Source organism: Protopterus annectens, chromosome 2.part1 (genome assembly GCF_019279795.1).
Source record: "Protopterus annectens isolate FY-2018-M chromosome 2.part1, PAN1.0, whole genome shotgun sequence".
NCBI lineage: Eukaryota > Metazoa > Chordata > Ceratodontiformes > Protopteridae > Protopterus > Protopterus annectens.
The window spans coordinates 99,926,100-99,948,562 of NC_056729.1; the positions used below are offsets into that span (position 1 = coordinate 99,926,100).

At 45.3% G+C, this 22,463-nt stretch overlaps 1 protein-coding gene across 3 annotated transcripts in view; it reads left to right on the plus strand.

Annotated features, from left to right (window-relative positions):
* Positions 1-22,463, plus strand: part of FNIP2 (folliculin interacting protein 2) — a 1,139,819-nt gene that overhangs the window by 418,044 nt on the left and 699,312 nt on the right. For all 3 annotated transcript variants that reach the window (XM_044062054.1, XM_044062052.1, XM_044062053.1), the window contains exon 3: positions 8,973-9,107. In XM_044062054.1, coding sequence (XP_043917989.1) covers positions 8,973-9,107 — 135 coding nt within the window. The remainder of the gene's footprint in view (positions 1-8,972; positions 9,108-22,463) is intronic.

The window sequence follows — 22,463 nt, forward strand, 5'->3', positions numbered from 1 at the left end:
TAAGTCAGACAGGAAAAAACAAAAATGATTCTGATTGCTCCAGACTGGCCTCGCCAACACTGGTACCCACTCCTGCTCAATATGTCACACCTTTCTCCGTGGTACGTGCCTCAGACACCTCATCTACTGTCTCAGCAGAACTATCAAATTCTGCACACTCTGCTCCAAACTCTGAATCTTGCAGCATGGCTAATCAACTGATTTAACCAGTTGCATCTCTCAGCAAACCTGTGATGGACATCGTTTTGGAGGCTAGAAGGCCTAGTACTAGAAAATCTTATGCTGACAAATGGAAAAGATTCTGTGCCTGGAACCAAGCACAAGGAATAAGCACAGCAGTGCCCAATATTCCTCAGATTCTGTAATATTTAACTGAGATGCTTCACAAGGGCCTATCATTTTCTTCCATCAAAATCCATGCCTCTGCCATTTTAGCTCATTACAGCACAGAGCTTCCCCTCTTTTCTCATCCCCTGCTTAAGCAGTACCTCAGAGGTGCCAAAAATTTAAGACCTCCCAGGAGAGCAAAAACTCCTGCATATGGGACCTCAGTTTTGTGTTGGAAAAACTCGCTCTACCTCCTTTTGAGCCAGCTGCTACTGCGGACATAAAATTTCTCTCTTGGAAGACAGCTTTTCTTTTAGCAGTCACTTCAGCTAGAAGGATTTCAGAACTACAGGCTCTTATGGCAGTGGAGCCTTTTATTATATTTTACCCGGACAGGGTGGCTCTCAGGGCTAATCCATCCTTTATGCCTAAAGTGGGTATCTAGTGTGGCTCTTAATCAGACCATTCATCTGCCAACCTTCTTCCCAAATCCACAGAACAAGGGTGAGTGGATTCTGCATTCATTGGATGTACACAGACAACTAAGATTCTACTTAAACAGGACAAAATCTCTAAGAAAATCTGAGGAATTACTGGTGGCATTTGCTGCAGAGGCAGAGGGGAAGGATATTTCAAAGCAGACTATTTCAAAATGGTTAAGCCATTGTATTCATTTTGCACCATGGTAAACCTGTCCCCAAGGGGATCAGATCCCATTCCACCAGGGCTGCATTTACTTCTGCAGTCTTTCTCAGAGGGGTTCCTACCAGTGACATTCTAGAAGCTGCTACCTGGAGCTCAGTTCATACATTCACCAAACATTACCATTTACCTCTCTTCTCTAAATCCAGAGCAGGCTTTGCCACTGCTGTTCTTCAGGGCCTTATAGCTGCTCCTAATGCTGTATAATTCCATCCTCCCAACCATAGCTTTCGGATTCTACCCAAATGTAATGACTGCAACAGTAAAACACGAAGAACATAGTACAGTTGTGTGCACTTATCATAAATGTAGGCGAGTGTATTCACTGTTGCAGTCCTGGATGTCCTTCAAGAATGCAACTGCAGTCATAACATATGGGTTGTCCTGCCTCGGGCAGCTCTCGGTCGGCCGGATTCCAAAGTCTGGGTCCAACGTCGGCTGATGTTGCATTTCTCTCCGATGTCAGAGCGGCTGGAGTATATAAGCATCAGCCGACGCCATCATCTCCAGTCTTTCTTGCCGCGCGGTGCCCGAAGCAGAAGCAGTTCGCAAGTGCCGGTCGGTCAGCTCCTGTATTCTTCGAAACCGAAGACATCAAAAAAGCTAAGTACCCCGTTGGGGACCTTTTCTTGCCTCAGCCGATGTCAGAATTAACTGAAAAAGTAAATAATTGTTTGTCTTGTGGTAAACAAATACCTCATAAGGATTTCCATTCTTACTGCCTCCCTTGCCTTGGCCCAGACCACGACGTCTTGGCCTGTGCCGCCTGTACTCGCTTCAATAAGCGCACTCTCAGGCACCGGGCAGAGTTCGCTGAAGACTTTTTTGGTGAAAAGTTTGCTTACATTATGCCGTCGGAACAACCGACTACACATACTTCTAAAAAACAGAAAGACTGGGACCGACCTCCTCGGCCCGCGACTTCCTCCGACTCCACGCCAAAACTTACCGCGAGTGCCCCGGTTCCCTCTGAGGCGGTTATTCCACCGCTTGGAACCGAAGACACTGCACTACCGATACCTCCGACACCGGAGGCCACACCGACGCCAATTATTGATTTTCCTCCGGATACTGCAACCGAGGAAATGCCCGAGACCATTGCTGTGGATAAGGTTACCCCTGCACGTGGGGCTGCCAGGCCTCCCATGTCTATGTCTATCAAGGCCTACACACATGCTAAGGCAGCAAGCCAGGCCAAGCCTGCAAGCCAGGCCAAGCATCACTCAGCTAAAACCTTGCCAAAGCCTAACCCTGAAGCTCAAATTATGTCCTTGGCCGCAGATCTAATTTCTATGATCAGAGGATCCCAGCCTCCTCCTGATAAGAGGCCCAGGGTTGAACCACCTGACCCCCTTTCTTCAGATGAAGATTCTGGAGACTCTGTGCTTTCCGAATCCCAGGAACCCCCTTTTCAGACCTTCGAGGATTCGGATGCAGAGGACTCCATTCCTTCGGCCTCTCCTCCTGAGGATATTTCTTTTGGGGAAGTTCTGCATTCCATGAGGGAGCATTTCCAGTGGCAAGGTCAGGAATTTTCTGATTCCAGGAAGCGCCTTCGGACTTTCCTTAAAAAGCCACAACACAGACCCTTAGCTATTCCTCCTGTGCTTGATGTGTTGGGTGACCTTTACTCTGACTCCAGTGCTACCCCTGATTCTCTGCCCCCGGCTCCTGTCAAGCCTGACAGATATTATAGGGTCCCTGAAACCCACTCTCATTTCTTTAGGGCCCATGCTGTAGACTCAGAAACTATTTCCCAGGGGCCTAAGGGGATTTCTGCTACCACGTCCAAAAATCCTTTGCCTTCCGACAGAGAGGCAAGGTCCTTAGAGAGATGGGGGAAGAAGGTTTACACCTTTACTACCTTAACTATGAGAGCTCTCAATTGTCTGTTTCATATGTTTCAATACCAGGATTCCCTGATGATTTACAGAAAAAATTAGCCTCTCCTGACCCTTTAGATAGGAAGCCTTTGCAGGAGGCTGTCCATAACTCTCAGCAGGTTAGTAATCATTTTCTGCAGTGTGGATATGATGCATTGGAAGCTTCATGTAGGACAGCTGTGACAGGAGCGGTCATTCGTAGACATGCATGGTTAAAAGAGCAACCCTTACCGGATCATGTTAAGGCAAAACTACTGGATGCTCCCTTGGAAAAGAACAAACTTTTTGGTGATAATGCTAAAGATGTGTTAAAGACCATTGAAGAAAAAGCCAAGTCAGTTCAGACAGTCAAAGATTTTCTTCAGGTTCAGCCCCCCAGGTTCAGCAGGAACTGGCCTTCTAAAAAATGGTCATTCCCAAATCCTGAAAAATTTCAAAGGGGCAAGAACAGGCGTGCCCGTGGCAGAGGGCAATATAGAGGATCCTACAGGGGACGCCAATGGCAACCAACAAACCAAAGAGGTGACACAGGGGTTTCCCCTGTCACTCAGGGACAATCTCAATGACTTGACTCTAACTTCTCGGAGCAAGAACTAGCCCCTTTGGGAGGAAAGTTATCTCTGTTCTCAGAAAATTGGCACAAACTGATAAAAGACAAATGGATATTGGACATTATAGATCATGGTTACAGGTTCTATTTTCATACCTTACCAAGAAAACAAGGCATGCCAAACCTTCCACAAAATCAAAAGGCAGAGGCTATCAAGCGAATTTCTCTGCTGGCTCAGATCAAAGCAATAGAAAAAGTGCCTCAACAAGAACAAGGTCGGGGGTTTTACTCAAGACTGTTCCTTGTTCCAAGAAAACAAAGTCAATGGAGGCCGATACTGGACTTGTCCGCTTTAAACACTTTTCTCATTGTACCAAAGTTCAAAATGCTGACCTTACAGCAGCTCCTTCCCATGCTGGGCAAGGGGTCTTGGCTGATTACTCTGGACCTCAAGGAGGCATACCTGCATGTCCCTATCAGACACAGTTGCAGAAGATACCTCAGATTTCTTGCAGAGCCAGAGCATCATCAATTCTCAGCATTGCCTTTTGGCTTATCTACTGCGCCCAGAGTATTCACGAAATGCCTGGCATCAGTAATTGCTCATTGCAGACTCCAGGGGATTCAAATCTACCCCTACCTGGACGATTGCCTCATACAAGCGGACAACGAACTAACCTTGACAAAAAACTTGAATTATGTCATACACTTGCTACAGGCTTTGGGATACACAGTCAACTTTCAAAAGTCAAGACCTCTACCATCCCAGCAAATAACTTTCTAAGGAGCCAAACTAGACACAGCCTCTCAAATGGCCTACTTGACAGAAGACAAGCAAGAGCAGTTAACTCATTACTTCAAACGTTTAGCAAAACTCTCCCAGATGACTGCAAGGAGATTCCTACAGGCCCTGGGGTTCTTGGCATCTTGCATTCTCCTGGTCCCACTAGCAAGACTACACATGAAAACTTCAATGGTATCTAAAGAGCTTATGGTCTCAGCACAACAACAACCTAGAAGCAATTATCCCACTCATTCCATGTCTTCAAAAGGAATTTCTATGGTGGGCCTCAGCAAGTCAGTCAAATACAGGCATGCCGTTCAAAAAACCTCCGACAACACAGACCATTACCACAGACGCCTCAGACCATGGATGGGGGGCACACATGGAAGGCAGATGTATCCAAGGGCAATGGAATCCAAAGGAAGAACATCTGCATATCGACCAAAAAGAAATGCTGGCAGTGATGCATGCCATCGAGGCCTTTGGACATCAACTTCATCAAGGCCACCTTCTACTAAGGACAGACAACACCACTGTGATGTGGTACATAAACAAGCAGGGAGGTACTCACTCTTACCCCCTTTGCAGGCTAACAATGAATCTTTGGGAAAAATCACTGAGTCTGAACATACAGCTACAGTCCCAATTTGTTCCAGGCAGAGACAATGTTCTGGCGGACAGTCTAAGCAGGAATTTCCTAGACCCACACGAATGGAGGTTACATCCAGACATCTTTGCACAACTAACCTCGGCATGGGGCAGGCCAGACGTAGACCTATTTGCCTCCCAGATCAATCATCAACTACAAAAGTTCTGTTCCAGGACAAATCATCCTCAAGCATGGAAGATAGATGCTCTCTCATTCAACTGGAGCTCCCTAGTCATCTATGCACCTCTGATGACCACAGTGTTACTAAAAATCAAAGCAGAGCAGCCAAAGGGAATCCTAATAGCTCCGAACTGGTCGAGACAACACTGGTACCCACTACTGCGGAGCATATGTCACAACAAACCGTGGGCCCTTCCCAAATGGCCTCAACTGTTGACTCAACACAACTTCAGGACAGCTCATCCCAACCTCCAGACTCTACAGCTAACAGCTTGGAAGATCACATAAATAACCTCAATTTATCTCTCTCCAAGGAAGTTCAGCGGATACTAACAGAAGCCCGCAGACCATCCACCAGAAGGGCTTACTCAGCCAAATGGAAGCGTTTCAGCATTTGGAATACCAACAAGGGTCAAGATGCATCAGTACTGAGCATTCCACTCATTCTGGAGTACTTGGCAGAATTGCTAAATAAGGGACTTTCATACTCTTCCATAAAAATACATGTTTCAGCTATCTCAGCTGGATACAACACTGACCCACCTGTGTTCTCACATTCTTTGCTAAGGCAATTTCTTAGAGGGATCAAGAATATAAAACCTCCAAGAAAGGCACCAGTACCAGCTTGGGATCTCAATTTTGTGTTAGAAAAATGGACTCTACCTCCCTTCGAGCCAGCAGCTTCAGCGGATTTACAATTTCTGTCCTGGAAGACAGCTTTCCTGCTGGCCATTACCTCAGCTAGAAGGGTTTCAGAATTACAGGCACTAATGGCAATACCACCCTTCATAATCTTCCACCGAGACAGGGTCTCCTTAAGAACCAATCCTCCTTTTCTGCCAAAAGTGGTATCTAGGGTCTCTCTAAATCAGGCAATTCACCTGCCTACTTTCTTCCCCAATCCTGAAAACAAAGGGGAAAGACTGTTGCATACCTTGGGCATACATAGACAACTTCGCTACTATCTATACAGAACCAAGATCAGTAGGAAGACCGATCAGCTATTTGTAGCTTACGCTCCTGGAGTACAGGGAAAAGCAATTTCCAAACAGACAATTTCAAAATGGATTGGACATTGCATCAGATATTGTTATTCCTTCCATGGAAAGAGTGTGCCAGCCAATATCAGACCACACTCTACCAGAGCTACAGCCACCTCCACAGCCTTCTTAAGAGGGGTGCCTACAAAGGATATTCTAGAAGCTGCTACATGGAGCTCTGTGCATACATTTTCCAAACACTACAACTTCCCTTTATTTTCCAGATCCAGAGCAGGCTTTGCTTCGGCAGTCCTGCAGGGATTGCTAGCTACACCATCCTTTTCCTAGAGCATACCACCTCCCCCAGCTAAGCTATGGTATTCAACCCATATGTTATGACTGCAGTTGCATTCTTGAAGGACATAGTACAGTTTTGTACCTACCATAAATGTAGATGTCCGATAGATATGCAACTGCAGTCGGGTTTTCCCTCCCTCCTTCCCCTCTATGCCTTGGGTCCAGTCCTCTCCCTGTTATTCTTAGCTGGGGATATCTGTTATGGTGTATCTGTTTATTGCTTACTTATTTGTCTGGAAACCTATTTTTGTTTCACAATTTTATTTTAGCCTTCCTTGGAGGGCACCTGGCATCTGGGGCAAGAAACACTGAAGAAGATGGCATCGGCTGATGCTTATATACTCCAGCCGCTCTGACGTCGGAGAGAAATGCAACATCACCCGATGTCGGACCCAGACTTTGGAATCCGGCCGACCGAGGGCTGCCTGAGGCAGGACAACCCATATGTTATGACTGCAGTTGCATATCTATCGGACATGTACATTTATGGTAGGTACAAAACTGTACTTTACCCACCCTCCAGCCCCCTATTTTTCTCTTACTATATCTTTTCCTTCTTTTACTTTGCTTAAAAGCCTTTTGGTGTATTTGCTTTTATTTGGAGGTATATTTTTTGTGTTCTAAATTACATGCATGACATCTGGGGCAAGAAAAACTAATGAAAATGGCATTGGCTGCGTGTTTTATACCTTTGACCACCTGACGAAATGGAAGAAGGGACAGCAACCTACGCAGGACCCAAGACTTTGTTAATCAGGCTGAGGGCAACCTGCCAGCAGATTACCCAAATGTAATGACTGCAACATCTACATTTATGGTAAGTGTACACAACTGTACTTTTTTTTCTTATAATACACAATCACACTTGCTCTCACTTGTATGCTCGCTCGTCCCAAATCCAAATGGGTTCTGGAATTCAAATTCCACGAGTGAATGCGGAAGATGAAGACGTAAGCAATCGGTCACAGACTCGTACGTATGGAGAAGACTAAAATAGGTCGCAAGCACCTGTTCCGTTTGTACGACTGGATGCGAAGGGTGTTGAAGAAGAATGCCCTTAATTTTTTTTTTTTAAATTAATTCTAATCTCCTGGCCAGCTGATTCCAGGGAGGTGCAAGTGCACCCCCTTGTACCTGCCTGCAGGCGGTCATGTCTGTAATGCACAACCTTCTGTTTGTACTCTGATAGATTTGCATGGAATCTTGCATTACTTTCTAAAGGAATTTTTCACTGGCTATTGGGTCTTCAGACTTTCAAGTTAGGATAACCATATGCATTGAGATGTTATTAACCCTGCATTTCTCGCTGACTTGTGACGCTCTGAATCAGATGGCAGCAGCAACATACTGTTGCAGCTATATAGGGGGCAAGTCTCATGATGCACCAGCTAGATTGCTGCATGTGCCTAGCATATTCTTAACTTTTCAAAAGCAATTCAGTTTACTTGCAGTTCATAGCTGAGAAAACAAACGGACATTGTAGAATGCTTAAAAGGTGACAAAGATACAAAGCAACAGTCGGTGAAAAAAAATACTGACACATTGTCTATAGAGTCTGATAGTTATCTGTAGTACCATTCTAAGGAAAATGAAGGACAGGGAAATGTAAAAAGTGCACTTTTTCAGGGGGGGGCAGCAGGACACATCATACATTTGGAAATGGGAAAGCTTGATTATAAAACAAAAAAAAAATGGGCTGAAGAAACAGCCAAAATGTAATTGTGCCCACTGGAATTCTCACAAGACAAGAGCCATTCACTGCCTGTTTTTTTTTTTTCCCTTTGAGGTGGAGGAATGATTGCTAGAGTCTTTCTGGTAGCCATCAGGCCTTCTTTGCTTCAGCCCCTAGTCCCATCCCTTGGTTTCTGACATAGGCACCCAAGTCACTGCAGTGGCTTTTTATACCATTGATGTTTGCACTCTGAGGCACATGCCAGTAAGGGCTAGCTTCAGTAGCTTAGGAAAACTGAGCCCTCATGAGCAGGATTAGTGGCCGTTGTGGCCTTAAAGTCTCTGCCTGCATGGGAGCAAATTAATTTCCCAGGAAGCCATCACGGTCTCCCTCAAATTGTGAGCAAACTAGGCCAGGCTCCCTTCTACTGTCCCCCACCTAGATGTTCCAACTGATTAACTGGTATTTGAACTCTGGTTGTTTGGGGGGGCATTTGTGGCTTATTTCCTCTTCACCTCAAATCTGGGCCTTTTGACCATTTTTATTGCAGACCAGGCTTAAAAATAGCAATTTATAATGATGCAATTGCATCAGCTGCTGTGTGGATGTTCAAAATAAAATGAAAAGTTTTGTTCATGTTTTGAAGATACTGGTTCCACAAGAAAAGCAGTAGCACAAATGGTGTCCTAGGTTTGTTTATGTAATGCTTTACCAGTGGTATGAAAGATCTGTGTAAAGTTTTTCTTCAGTGCTATGTCAGAATTGTTTTCATAATCTTTAGTTTTATCCGTATCTTTACTTTTTGTGTAGCAGGCAAAATAAAATGTAGCATTTTGGATTTTTTTGTCCAGCCACAGTGCAGTAAACCTTTTTGTATTAATTTTGTAGAAAACGTCACAAGAGACTACAGTTAAAACTTACAGAAATGCCTGTCTTGTAAGCAGCAATGGGAAGTATACAGTCTCATCCCATAGCTCCTGCTCATCTACCCCTGACAAGAAGGAGCACCTTCCAAGGTACCAGGTATGTTGTTGAGTTTGTATTTGTGAGAATTCTTTTGCATTAGCAATAAATTATGCTGTGTAGTTAGCTTCACATGGTTTGCCATTTATTGTAAATTGTAGTTTGCATTGAAGTAGTCAAGTCTTTAGCCATCAAATTGTTCATTAATGATGTAGCTTACCCTTTTTAGTGCAGTATGGAACATTTTGATGCATTTTAAATGGAGAATGTATCCTGCATCACTTCTGTTCTTTGGAACATTCAAGTATTGTATACATTTGCCTATAAGATGAGAAGTTTGTTAAATAATTTACAACAGATTTGACTTGTGCACAAGTTAAATGGCAGTCACAAAAAAAAATGAAGTAATGGCCACAGTAATGCATTTCATCTTGCTGTTCTTATTCGCATATATTTCCCCCATTCTGATCACTGTAATTATAATAATAATGGAAAAAAAGAAAAAAGTAAATATATTACTGCGGGCAGCTGTATATATTGTTACCAGTGTCCACAGATGTGGCATATTTAGTTTACTGGCTGTACAAATAAAAATACCTGCAAGAAAAGAAAATGTCCCCAAAGGTATCAGTAACTTGCATCTACATTTTTTCCTTTAAGCATTTATAATAAATTCAGAGATAACTTAAAGGAATAATATTAATGCAGATAGCCTCCAAAAAAAGGTAACACATAATGTTCTTGTTGCATTTATGGTAAGCATCTTGCCTAATGCTTCTGTCATTCAAAACCCACTCTAATCACTGTAGATATATATTGCAGTATTCTTAACATGAAGGGAGTGTGCCACAGGCTGCCCCGAATATCCGACCAGTATACAGAAGTCTAGTGCTACTGTAAGGTATGTGCATCGCACATAAGATCCCTTCCATTGTTTGTCATAAAGTGAAGTTGGGTATATAGCAGATGTCTGCACATAACATCCTTAGAACTTTTCTGCTGCCAGTCTGAATGTCTTATCCAGTCATTTGCTTGTCAGCAAAGTTGCAGATTTCCTATTGAGTTAAGTGCCTTGTTGTTTTTTTACTTTTTTTTTATGTGCTACCGTTTACAGAGATTACGTGTCATCTAGGAAGGGCAGGTGCCAGTGTGGAAGGCATAGTCCACATAAAGATTCCCACAATCTGTGTTTCTGTTGCCTAGGCCCAAAACCTTCAATTCACAGCATCTCTTCTGGAAAGACTAGGATTCACTATTAATTTCCAAAACCCCCCGCTCATTCTTTCACAGGACCATGTCTTCCTAGGATGCAGAATTCAAACAGATGTCGGCTTGCTTACCTTCTCAGAAGGTCTTGTCTCCAACTGCTTACTTTCAAGTTATCATTCCACTCCAGTCCTTAACTGCCAGGGAGTTCCTCCATCTGCTGGGCTTCATTTCATCCACTATTCCCACGTTACCTCTAGCCAAACTTCACATGATGAAACTCCAGTAGTATCTGTCGTCAGTTTGGATGCAACATGGTCATCCACTAGACTGTGTGATCCCTCTCCTTCACTGCTTAAAAAAATATTAGAGTGGTGGATTCAACAGGTGTCTTTAAGTCCAGGACTACAGTATTCTATGGTTATGGCAAGATCTTGCACTGTTCTTTATAAGTGATGTAAAAAAATGGATTGCTGCTGTATGTGCTGTATACTGTGTTAGCACTGTCCCATGATACTTCTACAGGTGTGTCCTGCATATAAAAATAAAGTACTGTACCTGCAAAAAACAAGTCTAAAGATATACTTAGATTTGTAATTTGTTTAAGTGCTATATCTTTGCTTTTATAAAAAGACAAAGATACTTAAAGGAAGAAATACAGATAATACATGTAAATAAAACTACTCTTCTGTTTTTCCTAAAGTTAGCTTCCTACAGTGTTAGACTGAAAACACCACACTTACGCCTAGACTTGTATGTGGGTTAGTGCATTTTAAATGTTTTTTGGTCTCAGCATTGCCTATTGATTGTGCGCGAGGTCAACTTTTACTCTAATATATACAATAGTCAGAGAGAAAAGAACTTTGAAAATTAACTTTTTTGACTTGATGCCACCTGTGTTGATGTAGAATGTGGCTGATGCTTGCAAAATGAAAATGATTGTAGTTCTAGGTTCCTCTGCAATCCACTGTTTATCTCAGCAGAAAACAAGTGTATGGCTAGGTCTCCCTGTTTAATGTGCTTAACTTTTCATGCTTTTTCTGCATATATATACATACATGATTCAGAAGGATGAGTGTTACCTCTTGATGGGTTGCATACTGAATGAGGGCTTTTGAGTTCGCTACTATGTCTTAGAAGTGTGCTGATGCACTTCGTGTTTCACTGTTGCAGTCATCACATTTGGGTTATCCCTGCTGGGGTACCTTTGGCCGGCCTGAATACCAGAGACTTAGTATTTCTGCGTTGGTTGCTGTCACGTGTAGACTGACGCCAGGTCATCAGTGGTATAAAGGAAGGCAGCCGATGACATTACATCAGTCTTTCTTGCCGTGGAGCTCGAAGCAGAAGCAGTTCGCATGAGTGCAGGTTGGCCGCTACCTGAGTTTCATTTCCGAATTGAAGTTGAAGTCTTCGAAAGCTAAGTACTCCGTTGGGGATCCTTTTTTCTTGCACTAACCGATGTTAGAAAAAGTTAATTGTCTCGCCTGTGGAAAGCAAATACCGCACAGGGATTTCCACTCCTACTGCGTCATTTGTCTATGCCCAGACCAAGACATCCCTCGTCTGTTCTGTGCGTTAACGCCAGAACTATTTGTCGTCAGGCCCTTGTAGCCAGATATTTCCATTTACTGTCCTCGAATTCCGATATGGTTTCAGTAAGCCATCCGACTGTAGATCTTCCAAAAAAATGTAAAGATAAAGACAGACCGCACAGGACTAAACCTTCCGATGATGCTACCGCTAAGCTGGTAGTCAGTCCTCTGGAATTCAATGACACACTTTTGCAGCCCCTGATGCCCGCTTCAGTTAATTCGCAGGCCTGTACCAAGACCCTTTCGTCGTCTGGTATGCCGCAGAGCTCTTCTTCGTCTAGGGATCCTGCGATCGTCTCTACCTTGGATGGGTCCGGAGCCGCTGTGCAGGCACTGGCTTCCGAGAAAGTCCTTCACAATACCGAATCCAGACATAAACCAACACCTTCTTTCACGACTACCGTTCTCTCTAAAACAACTGAGTTCCTTAGGCTCAAGGGTTGAACCACCCCCCAAGAAACCGACTTCCAGCCATTCTTTGGCGCCTGCTCCCTTGCCTCAGTCACAAATACTTAGAATGGATGAGGACCTTATGCATATTAGGGGAAGCCAAGCCACTCCCTCAAAAAGAGAGATATGTCTCTAGAAGTTTTGTCTGAACAAGAGTCAGATGAATCTGATGCATCTGACTATGAAAGACATGCAGCCCCTCTACATATGAGGATTCTGATGCAGAGGAATCTATTCCTTCAGCCTGTCCCCCAGAGGATTTTTCCTTTAGAGAAACCCTGCATACTTTAAGGGAGCATTTCAAATGGGAGAGTCAAGACTACCCACAGTATAAAAAGAGACTCAGTGATTTTCTGGACCTTCCACAGCACAGGCTCTTAGCCATCCCCCCAGTCCTACATGTGGTGGATGATGTCTTCCTTGAATCCAGCTAGACTCCAGATGCCCTCCCTCCTGCTCCCAGAAAGCCAGACAGGTAATACAGAGTCCCTGACTGTCAAAAATATCTCTCTAAAAACCCAACTGCAGACCCTGAGGTCATTACTCAAGGCTCAAAAGGGGTTAAAGCTACTTCAGCTAAGAATCCCCCCCCCAGAAGGGGATTCTAGAGCACTGGACAGATGGGGGAAAAAAGTGTACACCTCCGCTACTCTTGCTATCAGGGCACTAAATTGTCAGTTCCATATGCTTATCAGCAACATACCTTGGAACTCCTTAAACATAAAATTTTCCTCCTTTCCTGCATGGGCAGAATCTTAAGATTTACAGGAATTAATGCGCTCTGCTGGTCAAGTAACTAAATACACTTTGCAATGTGGTTTTGATGCCCTAGAAGCTTTTTTCAGGACAGCAGTCACTGGATCTGTCATTAGAAAACATGCATGGCTTAAGGAACAGCCCCTGCCAGACCATGTCAGATCAAAATTGTTGGATGCACCCTTGCAGAAAGATAACTTATTTGGTACTAAAGCAGAAGAGGTGTTAAAAAAGATGGAAGAAAAAGCAAAATCTTTGCAGACTGTTAAAGCTTTCTTACAGGTACACCCCCCCCCCCCCAGGTTTATAGGTTCATAGGTTCATACTAGGCTATCTGCCCGAGGGCATTTACAAGCCTAGCCCATAGTTTTGTGGCTTACGCCACCCCTTTAGTATGGGGAACTATACCCATTATTTTGCTGTGCCTCTGTTGAGCAGTGACACTGAGGTAATCCCTGGGGTATATCTGCGATCTCCCATCCATTGGTCAAGATTTCTCTTGAACAAGGCCAGCGAGGTGCTCTGCCTCACATATACCGGGATTTTATTCCACAGCATAGGGAGTCTTTGGGTGATGAATCTATCCCTCCAGCGCGTCCTATTAATAGCCGTGTCGAGGTTTAAGTCTCCGCCTTGTGGCTCTGACAGATCTAGATTTTTGAGGTGAAGCATATTCATCAAATCTGGGTTTGACATGGCCTTGTATGTTAGGCAAAGGTCACCTCTGAGCAAGCGGTGCGACTGAATAGAGCTGGAGTTCTTTCAGTCGGGCAGCATAGGACAGATGTTTGAGACCCTTTATCCTTTTGGTGAGGAACTTTGTGGCCTCTCCAGCTGCTGCAAGTGTCGGGTCAGATACATTCTGAATGGGGCATTGTACTCAATCATTGGTCTGATGAGTGATGAGTATAGGGAGACTATGACCTCCCTTGATCTAGATGAGAATCCCTTCATGATAAGGTGGGCAATGTAGAAGGTCTTCCTAACTACTTTAGCTACATGGGTGTCGAATGACAGACTACTATCAACCTGGGTCCCCAGGTCCCTGATAACTTCTTCTATGCTCAGTGGATTGCCACCTATTTGGTAGCTAGGGGTAACCTTGTTTTTCCCCGAAGGGTATGACTATGCATTTTTTGGCATTTAACTTTAGGCCATGGCTCTGGCACCAGTTATCCGTTTCTGTGAGACCCTTCTGAAGGATATCTGTGTCAGATGTGTTTTCTACTATGGCGCCCAGTTTGCAGTCATCTGCAAACTTTGTCAGCCATAACCCTCCTGTGTTTGCTTGTACTTCGGAAAAGTAGATGCCAAACAAGAGTGGGCCCAGGACTGAGCCCTGTGGTACACCACTTGTGACAGGCTTTGAGTCTGACATGGCGCCAGCAACTCTGACCCTGTGGGTTCTGTCACTCGGCCAGTTTGCAACCCATCTTGTGATGTACGGGTTAACATTTTCTTTCCAAGCACTGGTCCTTTCCTGCACCTAGTAAACAGGGCCAGCCTTGGTCCCGTGGAAACATACCTCCTAGACAGCAATCCCATGAGTTGCAGAGATCTAAGCAGTGGACTGCCTCCACTTCAAAACCAGGGAGTTCTAAGCCACCCCTTTATGGTAAAAACTCACAATGACTCTTCCCCACCCTTCCTCTCCTCTGCCCACCATCACATACCCCTAGGAGGAAAACTCTCCTTTCACTCAAGCACCTGGGCCACCATTACCAAGGACCAATAGGTTCTGAACATTGTGTCTCTGGTACAGATTCTCCTTCCACACCCTTCCAACCCAAAAAGGGTTCCCAGATCTACCACCAAATGAGTGGGCAGAGGCACAAAAGCAAATCCATACCCTGCTCTCCTGCAGAGCAGATAGGCCAAGGCTTCTGCTCCAGACTTTTTCTGGTACCCAGAAATGAGGGCACCTGGCACCCCATTCTCGACCTATCCATTTTAAACACCTTCCTGGTGATCCCAAAATTCAAAATGCTTACCCTCCAGCAGCTACTACCCATGCTGTCCAAAGCCGCTTGGCTAGTCACCCTGGACCTAAAAGAGGCCTACCTCTACATTCCCATCAGGGAGTCCTGCAGAAAATATCTTAGCTTCAGGGCAGGATTTCGACACTTTCAGTTCTCTGCACTTCCCTTTGGCTTATCTACTGCTCCCTGAGTTTTCACAAAATGCCTGGCTCCGGCCATTGCTTTTTGCACGCAAAGAAATATTCAAATTTATCCCCTGCTTAGACGACTGCCTTATTCAGGTAGACAGCCAGGAAAAGCTGCTCAATGACCTGGCCTTTGTAAAGGACCTTCTAACCTCTTTAGGGTACACAATCAATGAACAGAAATCCAAACAGGTACCCACTAAAAGGATAATTTTCCCAGGAGCAAGTGTGGACACAGAATTCCAGATGGCATGCCTAACACCAGAGAAACAGTTTCCTATCAGCTTACTTCTCTCAACTGGCCACCAGGCCCCAGCTTTCTGCAAGGGAAATCCTGCAAGCCCTGGGGTTCATTGCATCTTGCATACTCCTCATTCCATATGCCAGACTGCATGAGGAAACTTCAGTGGTACCTAAAGAGCCTTTGGTGTCAACACTCTCAAGATCTGGAAACTCTTTTGCCTATCATTCATTGCCTGAGAAGGAGTTTCTTTGGTGGGCAACAGCCTGCTCCCACAACAAGGGACTGCCCTTCTCCTCACATCCCGCCTCCCAGACCCTCACCACAGACGCATCGGACTACACTTAAGGTGCACACCTGGACGGCAGGTGCATACAGGGCCAATGGAACCCCCAGCAACTCCCCCTGCACATCAATCTAAGAGATGATGGCTGTGGAGCAGGCCTTGATAGCTTTCAAACGCCTTCTCTCTTCTGGGGTTCTCCTGATCAAAACAGACAACACCACTGTGATGTGGTACATCATAGATTCATAGATTAGTACTAAGCTAACTGCCCTTGTGAGCCATTTTAAGCCTAGCCAATTATCCCTTGTGAGATTCAAACCCTGCACCTTGTGTTTGTCAGGCAAACACCTTAACCATTAGGCCACCATCCCAAGACACCATCAACAAGCAGGGAGAGACTCACTCCTACCTACTGTGCAGGCTGGTCATGACCCTTTGGTTCACAGCCTCTTCCATGCATTTGCACCTGTTAGAACAATACCTGCCAGGCTCTCTCAACTCCCTGGCAGACCAATTAAGCAAAAAACTGTTTGACCCCCACGAGTGGCAGCTCAACAGAAACACTTTCTTACTAATAACTCAGAAATGGGGAACCCCGGAGGTCAACCTCTTTGCCTGCCACACCAACCATCAGCTCAGCAAATTCTGCACCAGGGAGCATCACTGCATGGCATGGAAAGTAGATGCCCTGTCCTTCCCCTGGGTAAACCTCTTGGTCTCTACCTCTCCTCCCCTCTCTCTCATTCCTGAAGTACTGATCAAAATAAGGGAGGAAAAACCAAGGACCATTCTCATAGCCCCAGACTGGCCCAGACAGCATTGGTACCCTTTGCTGCGCAGCCTTGTCCCCACTGCCCCCTTGGAATCTTCTTCATATTCCCAACCTCCTAACCCAGAGGGAAGGAGAATTCATGCACCCCCAATTGCAGACACTCAATTTGGCAGCTTGGCTTATGATCCCTGACCAATCTGCGCTCCTCAGTAAAACAGGTGCCGGATGTTATCCGAGAGGCCAGACACCCTAGCACCAGGAAGTCTTATTCAGATAAATGGAAAAGGTTCTCCACCTGGATCCAGGCTAAGGGGGCCAATAAGACACAGCCCTCCATCCCTCTCATCCTGGATTATTTAGCTGACCTACTACACAGCGGTCTCTCTTCCTCCTGTATAAAAAATTAATACCTCTGCTATTTCTGCTCATTTTCCCACTGAGGGAGCCTCTTTTTTCACACCATCAGATCAAGCAGATCCTCAGTGGGGCTAACAACTTGAGGCCCCCAGAAGGGCACCAACACCAGCTTTGGGACCTTAACTTGTCTTGCAAAAGCTCAGCCTGCCTCCTTTTAAACAAGCTTCTGCAAGTGATGGCCAGGAGGAAGACTGCCTTCCTCCTGGCCATCACTTCAGCCAGAAGAGTCTGAGCTGCATGCACTCGTAGCAATGGAACCCTTCATCATCTTCCATGCAGACAAGGGTATCCCTCAGAATTAATCCATCCTTCAAGCCCAAGGTGGTATCCAGTGGCTCTCAACCAATCCATCCATTTGCCACCTTCTTTCCTAACCCTCAAAACAAGGGGGGAAGGATTCTGGACTCTCTAGATGTGCACAGACCGCTAAACCCTTCAGAAAATCTGATCAACTGCTGGTTAGCTTTGCTTCAGGGGCAGAGGGCAAAGCCATCTCCAAACAAACCATTTCCGAATGGATAGCACACTGCATCCATTTCTGCTACAAACAGCATGGCAAGCCTTCCCCCAAGGGGGTCAGGACCCACTCCACCAGAGCAGCCGCCACCTCTGCCGCATTCCTCAGAGGAATCCCCACCAGAGGCATCTTGGAGGCTGCCACCTGGAGTTCTGTTCACACCTTTACCAAACATTACCACCTTCCGCTCTTTTCTAAATCCAGGGCAAGTTTTGTGTCTGCAGTCTTGCAGGGCATGCTAGCCAGCCCCCGTGTACACTTACCATAAATGCAGATGCTCGAGTGTCTTCACTGTTGCAGTCCTGGTTTCCCTCCCCCCTCCCCCTTTTCTTTTTGTTACCTTCATTCCTTGTTGTTCTCTTTTCCTTACAAGGGACACATTGGTATTTTGTTTTTCCACTGGTGGGGTCCTGCCACCAGAGCCTGGCCTCTTACTTTGGGGACTCGACCGGTTAGGGCAAGAAAAACTGATGTAATGGTGTCAGCTGCCTTCCTTTTTACCACTGACGAACTGACGTCATTTTACAAACAACAGCAACCGACGCAGAAATACTAAATCTCTGGTATTCAAGCCGGCCGAGGGCTACCCCAGCAGGGATAACCCAAATGTGATGACTGCAACAGTGAAGACACTTGAACATCTGCATTTATGGTAAGTGTACACAACTGTACTATAGAATAGTCACAACGATCCTATTGAACTAACATGTTTTCAGTTGGATATGATTTTTTTTTTTATCCAACTGGCATTGGTTGTATATTAATAGGTGATTTTATTTATTTTAAGGAAGTATTTTGATGAGTGATAACGTACAAGGTAACCTATGAAGGGTCTTCCGCAATGGCAACCAGTTATAACTTCCTAGTTATAGAAGGAAGGCAGAGGTATTGTATGCACTTTCCTATTGGTTCTCAAGGGCCATTAACAGATCAATGGCTTTTTAAGCATTTTTATGCTTTGAGTGCTGATACTTCTTAGGTTCATAGGTTCATACTAGGCTATCTGACCTAGGGCATTTATAAGCCTAGCCAGAGTGTGTGTGGCTTTCACCACCCCTTAGGATGAGAATACAATACCCATTAGTTTGCTGTGCCTCTGTCCAGCAGAGATACAGAGATGATTCCTGGGGTAAACCTACAATCTCCCATCCACTCGTCAAGATTTCTCTTGAACAGAGTCAGTGAGGGGCTCTGCCTCACATGGACTGGGATTCTGTTCCATAGTGTAGGGAGTCTCTGGGTGATGAATCTGTCCCTCCAGCACGTCCTATTTATATCCGTGTTGAGGTTTAAGTCTCTTGCTCTCGTGGCTCTGGTGGATTTGGATTTTTTGAGGTGGAGCATGTCCATTAATTCCGGGTTGGACATGGCCTTGTATGTCAGGCACAGATCACCTCTGAGCAGACTTTATGCGGTTGAATAGAGCTGGAGTTTCTTCAGTCGGGCATCGTATGACATATGTTTGAGCCCCTTTATCCTTTTGGTGAGGAACTTTTGGGGTCTTTCCAACTGCTGCAGGTGTCGGGTAAGGTACATTCCGAATGGGGCGTTGTACTCAATCATTGGTCTGATAAGTGAAGAGTACAGGGGTACAATGACCTCTCCTGATCTGGATGTGAATCCCTTCATGATCAGGTGGGCAATGTAGAAGGTCTTCCTAACCACTTTGGCAATGTGAGTGTCAAAAGAGAGGTTACTGTCAACTTGGGTCCCCAGGTCCCTGATAACTTCTTCCGTGTTTAATGGATTACCACCTATGTGGTAATTAGGGGTTACCTTGTTTTTCCCAAAGGGTATGACTATACATTTTTTGGCATTTAGCTTAAGGCCATGGCTCTGGCACCAGTTATCCATTTATATGAGACCTTTCTGGAGGATGTCTGTGTCTGATGGAGTGTCAATTATGGTGCCCAGTTTGCAGTCATCTGCAAATTTTGTCAGCCACAATCCCCTATGTTTGCCTGCACTTCAGAAAAATAAATGCCGAACAAGAGGGGGCCCAGGACTGAGCCCTGTGGGACACCGCTCGTGACTGGCTTAGTCTGACATGGCACCAGCAACTCTAACCCTGTGTGTTCTGTCCTTGAGCCAGTTTGCAACCCATCTTGTGACATATGGGTTTACATCTAAGCTGGTGAGCTTTTCTATGATGCCCGAGTGGGGTATTGTGTCGAATGCTTTTGCTAGGTCAAGGTAGGCTGTGTGAACTGCCTTACCCTCATCAATGGCCTTAGTGACTGTTTCGAAAAAGTCGACCAAGTTCAAGAGGCAGGATCTGCCCTTGACAAAGCCAAATTGGGTAGGATCCAGTGTCTGTAGGTCCCCAATGTCTTTATTTATGAGTTCCATTATGATCCTCTCCATAGCTTTGCAGACGAGGCTCGTCAAGCTTATGGGGCGGTAATTTCCAGGGTCCGTAGAAGCACCGCCTTTGTGGAGTGGGACCACAGTTGCCGTACGCCATTCTTTGGGTACGTATCCTGTAGTAAGGCTAAGATTAAACAGCAGCCTTATGTGTGGGTTTAGTTCCTCATTGAGTTCGTGTAGCACACAGCCGGGGACACCGTCCGGTCCCATTGATGCTGTGTTTTTTGCTTTAGAGAGAGCAGCTCTCACCTGGGCATCTGAGATGTTTGGGAGGCTAGACTCTGGTGGGATAGATATTTCTCCTTTGGGGAGGGAGGGAGAAATTTGCACTGAACCTGTCTGCCAGTATGTTGGCAATGTCTGTGGGTTCAGTGAATTTTTTATCATTTTGGACTAATTCTGAGCATATCTGGGAGTTTCCACCCAGGTTTCTAACATAGCTAAAGAAGGCTTTATGATTGTCTTTTGTGTCATTAGCGATTTTTCTCTCAAAGTTGGCCTTGGATGATTTTATGAGTGATCGTAGCTTTTTGCTAGTATTGATCAGAGATGCCTTCCCATTTAGGGATTTTGCTCTGTCATGTAGTAGCTTTCTCCTCTTGTTGTAGAGTTTGTTTATGGCTGGAGCCCACCAGACCGGGCACCTGCCTTTGGTGGAAAAGGTCTTGATTTTATTAGGGATTGCTTGATCCATACATTCCTGGAGGTGCTCGTAGAAGGCATTTGTAAGGGTTTCAGCAGCGTGGGTTGTGGTTTCCACTGGCTCAGGGGCCTTGAAGGATACCACTCCAGTCTTAAGAAGTGTGAAGTTTGCTTTTGAGAAGTTCTTCACTGTGGTCTGTTTTGCTGGGGGTGGGGGCGGGATGTGGATCTCCAGTGAGATTAATTTATGGTCTGATCTCACCAATGAGGGATATACTTCCAGTGTGGAGCATTTTGTCCCCATGTTTGTGATGATCAGGTCTAGTATATTTTCTCCTCTTGTGGGAATGGTGACTAGTTGTTCCATAGCATTTGAGTTTATGAACTCAAGGAACCTTTGGGCTAGGGTGTTGGGGCTTGAGTAATGTTCCCAGTCTATGTTTGGGTAGTTGAAGTCACCCAATATGATGGTGTTTGGAGAGACATTTATACTCTCCAGTGTCTTCAGGAAGGCTGTGTGGGTTTCCTGAGTTTGAGAAGGTGGTCTGTAGCATGTTACAAACTGTAGGGCAGTTTTACCTATGGTTAATTGCACCTGGATGGTCTCCGATGCTTCGTGTGTTGCCACTAACCTGGAGGTGTGGGTATCCTTTATGAATATGGATACTCCACCTCCTTTTGTAGTTCGGTCCGGATTTTGGGGCCGGAACGCATGATATGAGGTATAACCTGATAGTGCTGGGGTGCTCTCAGGAGCCTTGAACCAGGTTTCAGTCACAGCACAAACATCGATGTTCTCCATACTGAGGAGGGCTTCGAGGGCGTGCATCTTGAGGTTTAGACTTCTGGCATTGAGCAGTATTACCCTTAGTTTTTCTCCATTTTTGTTTTCTAGGGCGGTAGGTTTATCATTTGAGCCTTGCCTAAAAAGGCACTATGGGGTGGCAAGAGCCTTTGCCAATATCCGGAAGCCCAGGGGTGACAGGTGCAAGCCGTCCCTTGCGAAGCAGCGTGGCTTGTCAAGCATGTCATCCCAGGCAGACAGACATTGGATCCCCTTAGAATGACACCAGTAATGAAGCCAATTATTAAAGCTGATCATTTTGTCTCTGTATTGTGGCATCATTCTTGGTGAGGGTAGGATACTGCTCAGGGTCAGGATCATACCGGCCTGGGCTACATAATCTGAGAGCTCCTCTGTCTCTTTTCATGTAGCCCAGGGAGGTACGTCTCAGGTCGTTCACACCGGCATGGACAATGACTGAGTCATGCTTGTACTTGCTGTGGAGTGACCTGAGTGCTTGTGTTATGTGGCGGATTCTAGCGCCTGACAGGCAGCTAACTGTGATCTTTTCCTTGTTCAGTCTGGTGAGTGGCACGTCAGTGTGTCTGACTATGGAGTCACCTATAACAAGTGTGTCTGGCATTGTGTTTGGCCTTAAGGGCTGTGACTGTTTAGCACACTGACTTTGAGAACTATGTGTTGCATGTCTTATGTCTTGAGGTGGCAGTTGCTTGGGTGTCTGCTTTGGAGGCCTCTGTAGTTTTGGTAGATTTTTGATCAGTGCCTCCGAGTATGTCTTTGTGTGTTTATGTGTTTGTTTTGCAGTTGTGATAGTTCTATGTGAAACTGGGTTTGTGGTGTGCGTGGTTTCCTTCTCCTCCTGTCTGGTCTTGCCAGTCCTGAGTTGAGAGAGCTCAGCCTCCAGTTTGGCTATATAGTTGCATCTCTCACATGTATTTGTGTTTTGTGGGAGAAGGAGTGGGTTGTCTGTGTACATGAGGCAATTGTAACATTGCCTCAAGATGCCCAGATTCACCAGCTGAACAGGAGAGGACGCTAGCAACTGACCCTTCGACATGCTAGAAAAAGTGAAAAAGTTTGCTGTGTAATTGAGTCAGAAGGGACCTATAGGGAAATGGGTACTCTAGGGGATTCTAGGCGAATATAGTACTTTGTTTAGTATACAAGTACTTTACCTATATAAAAATGCTTTAGGAGC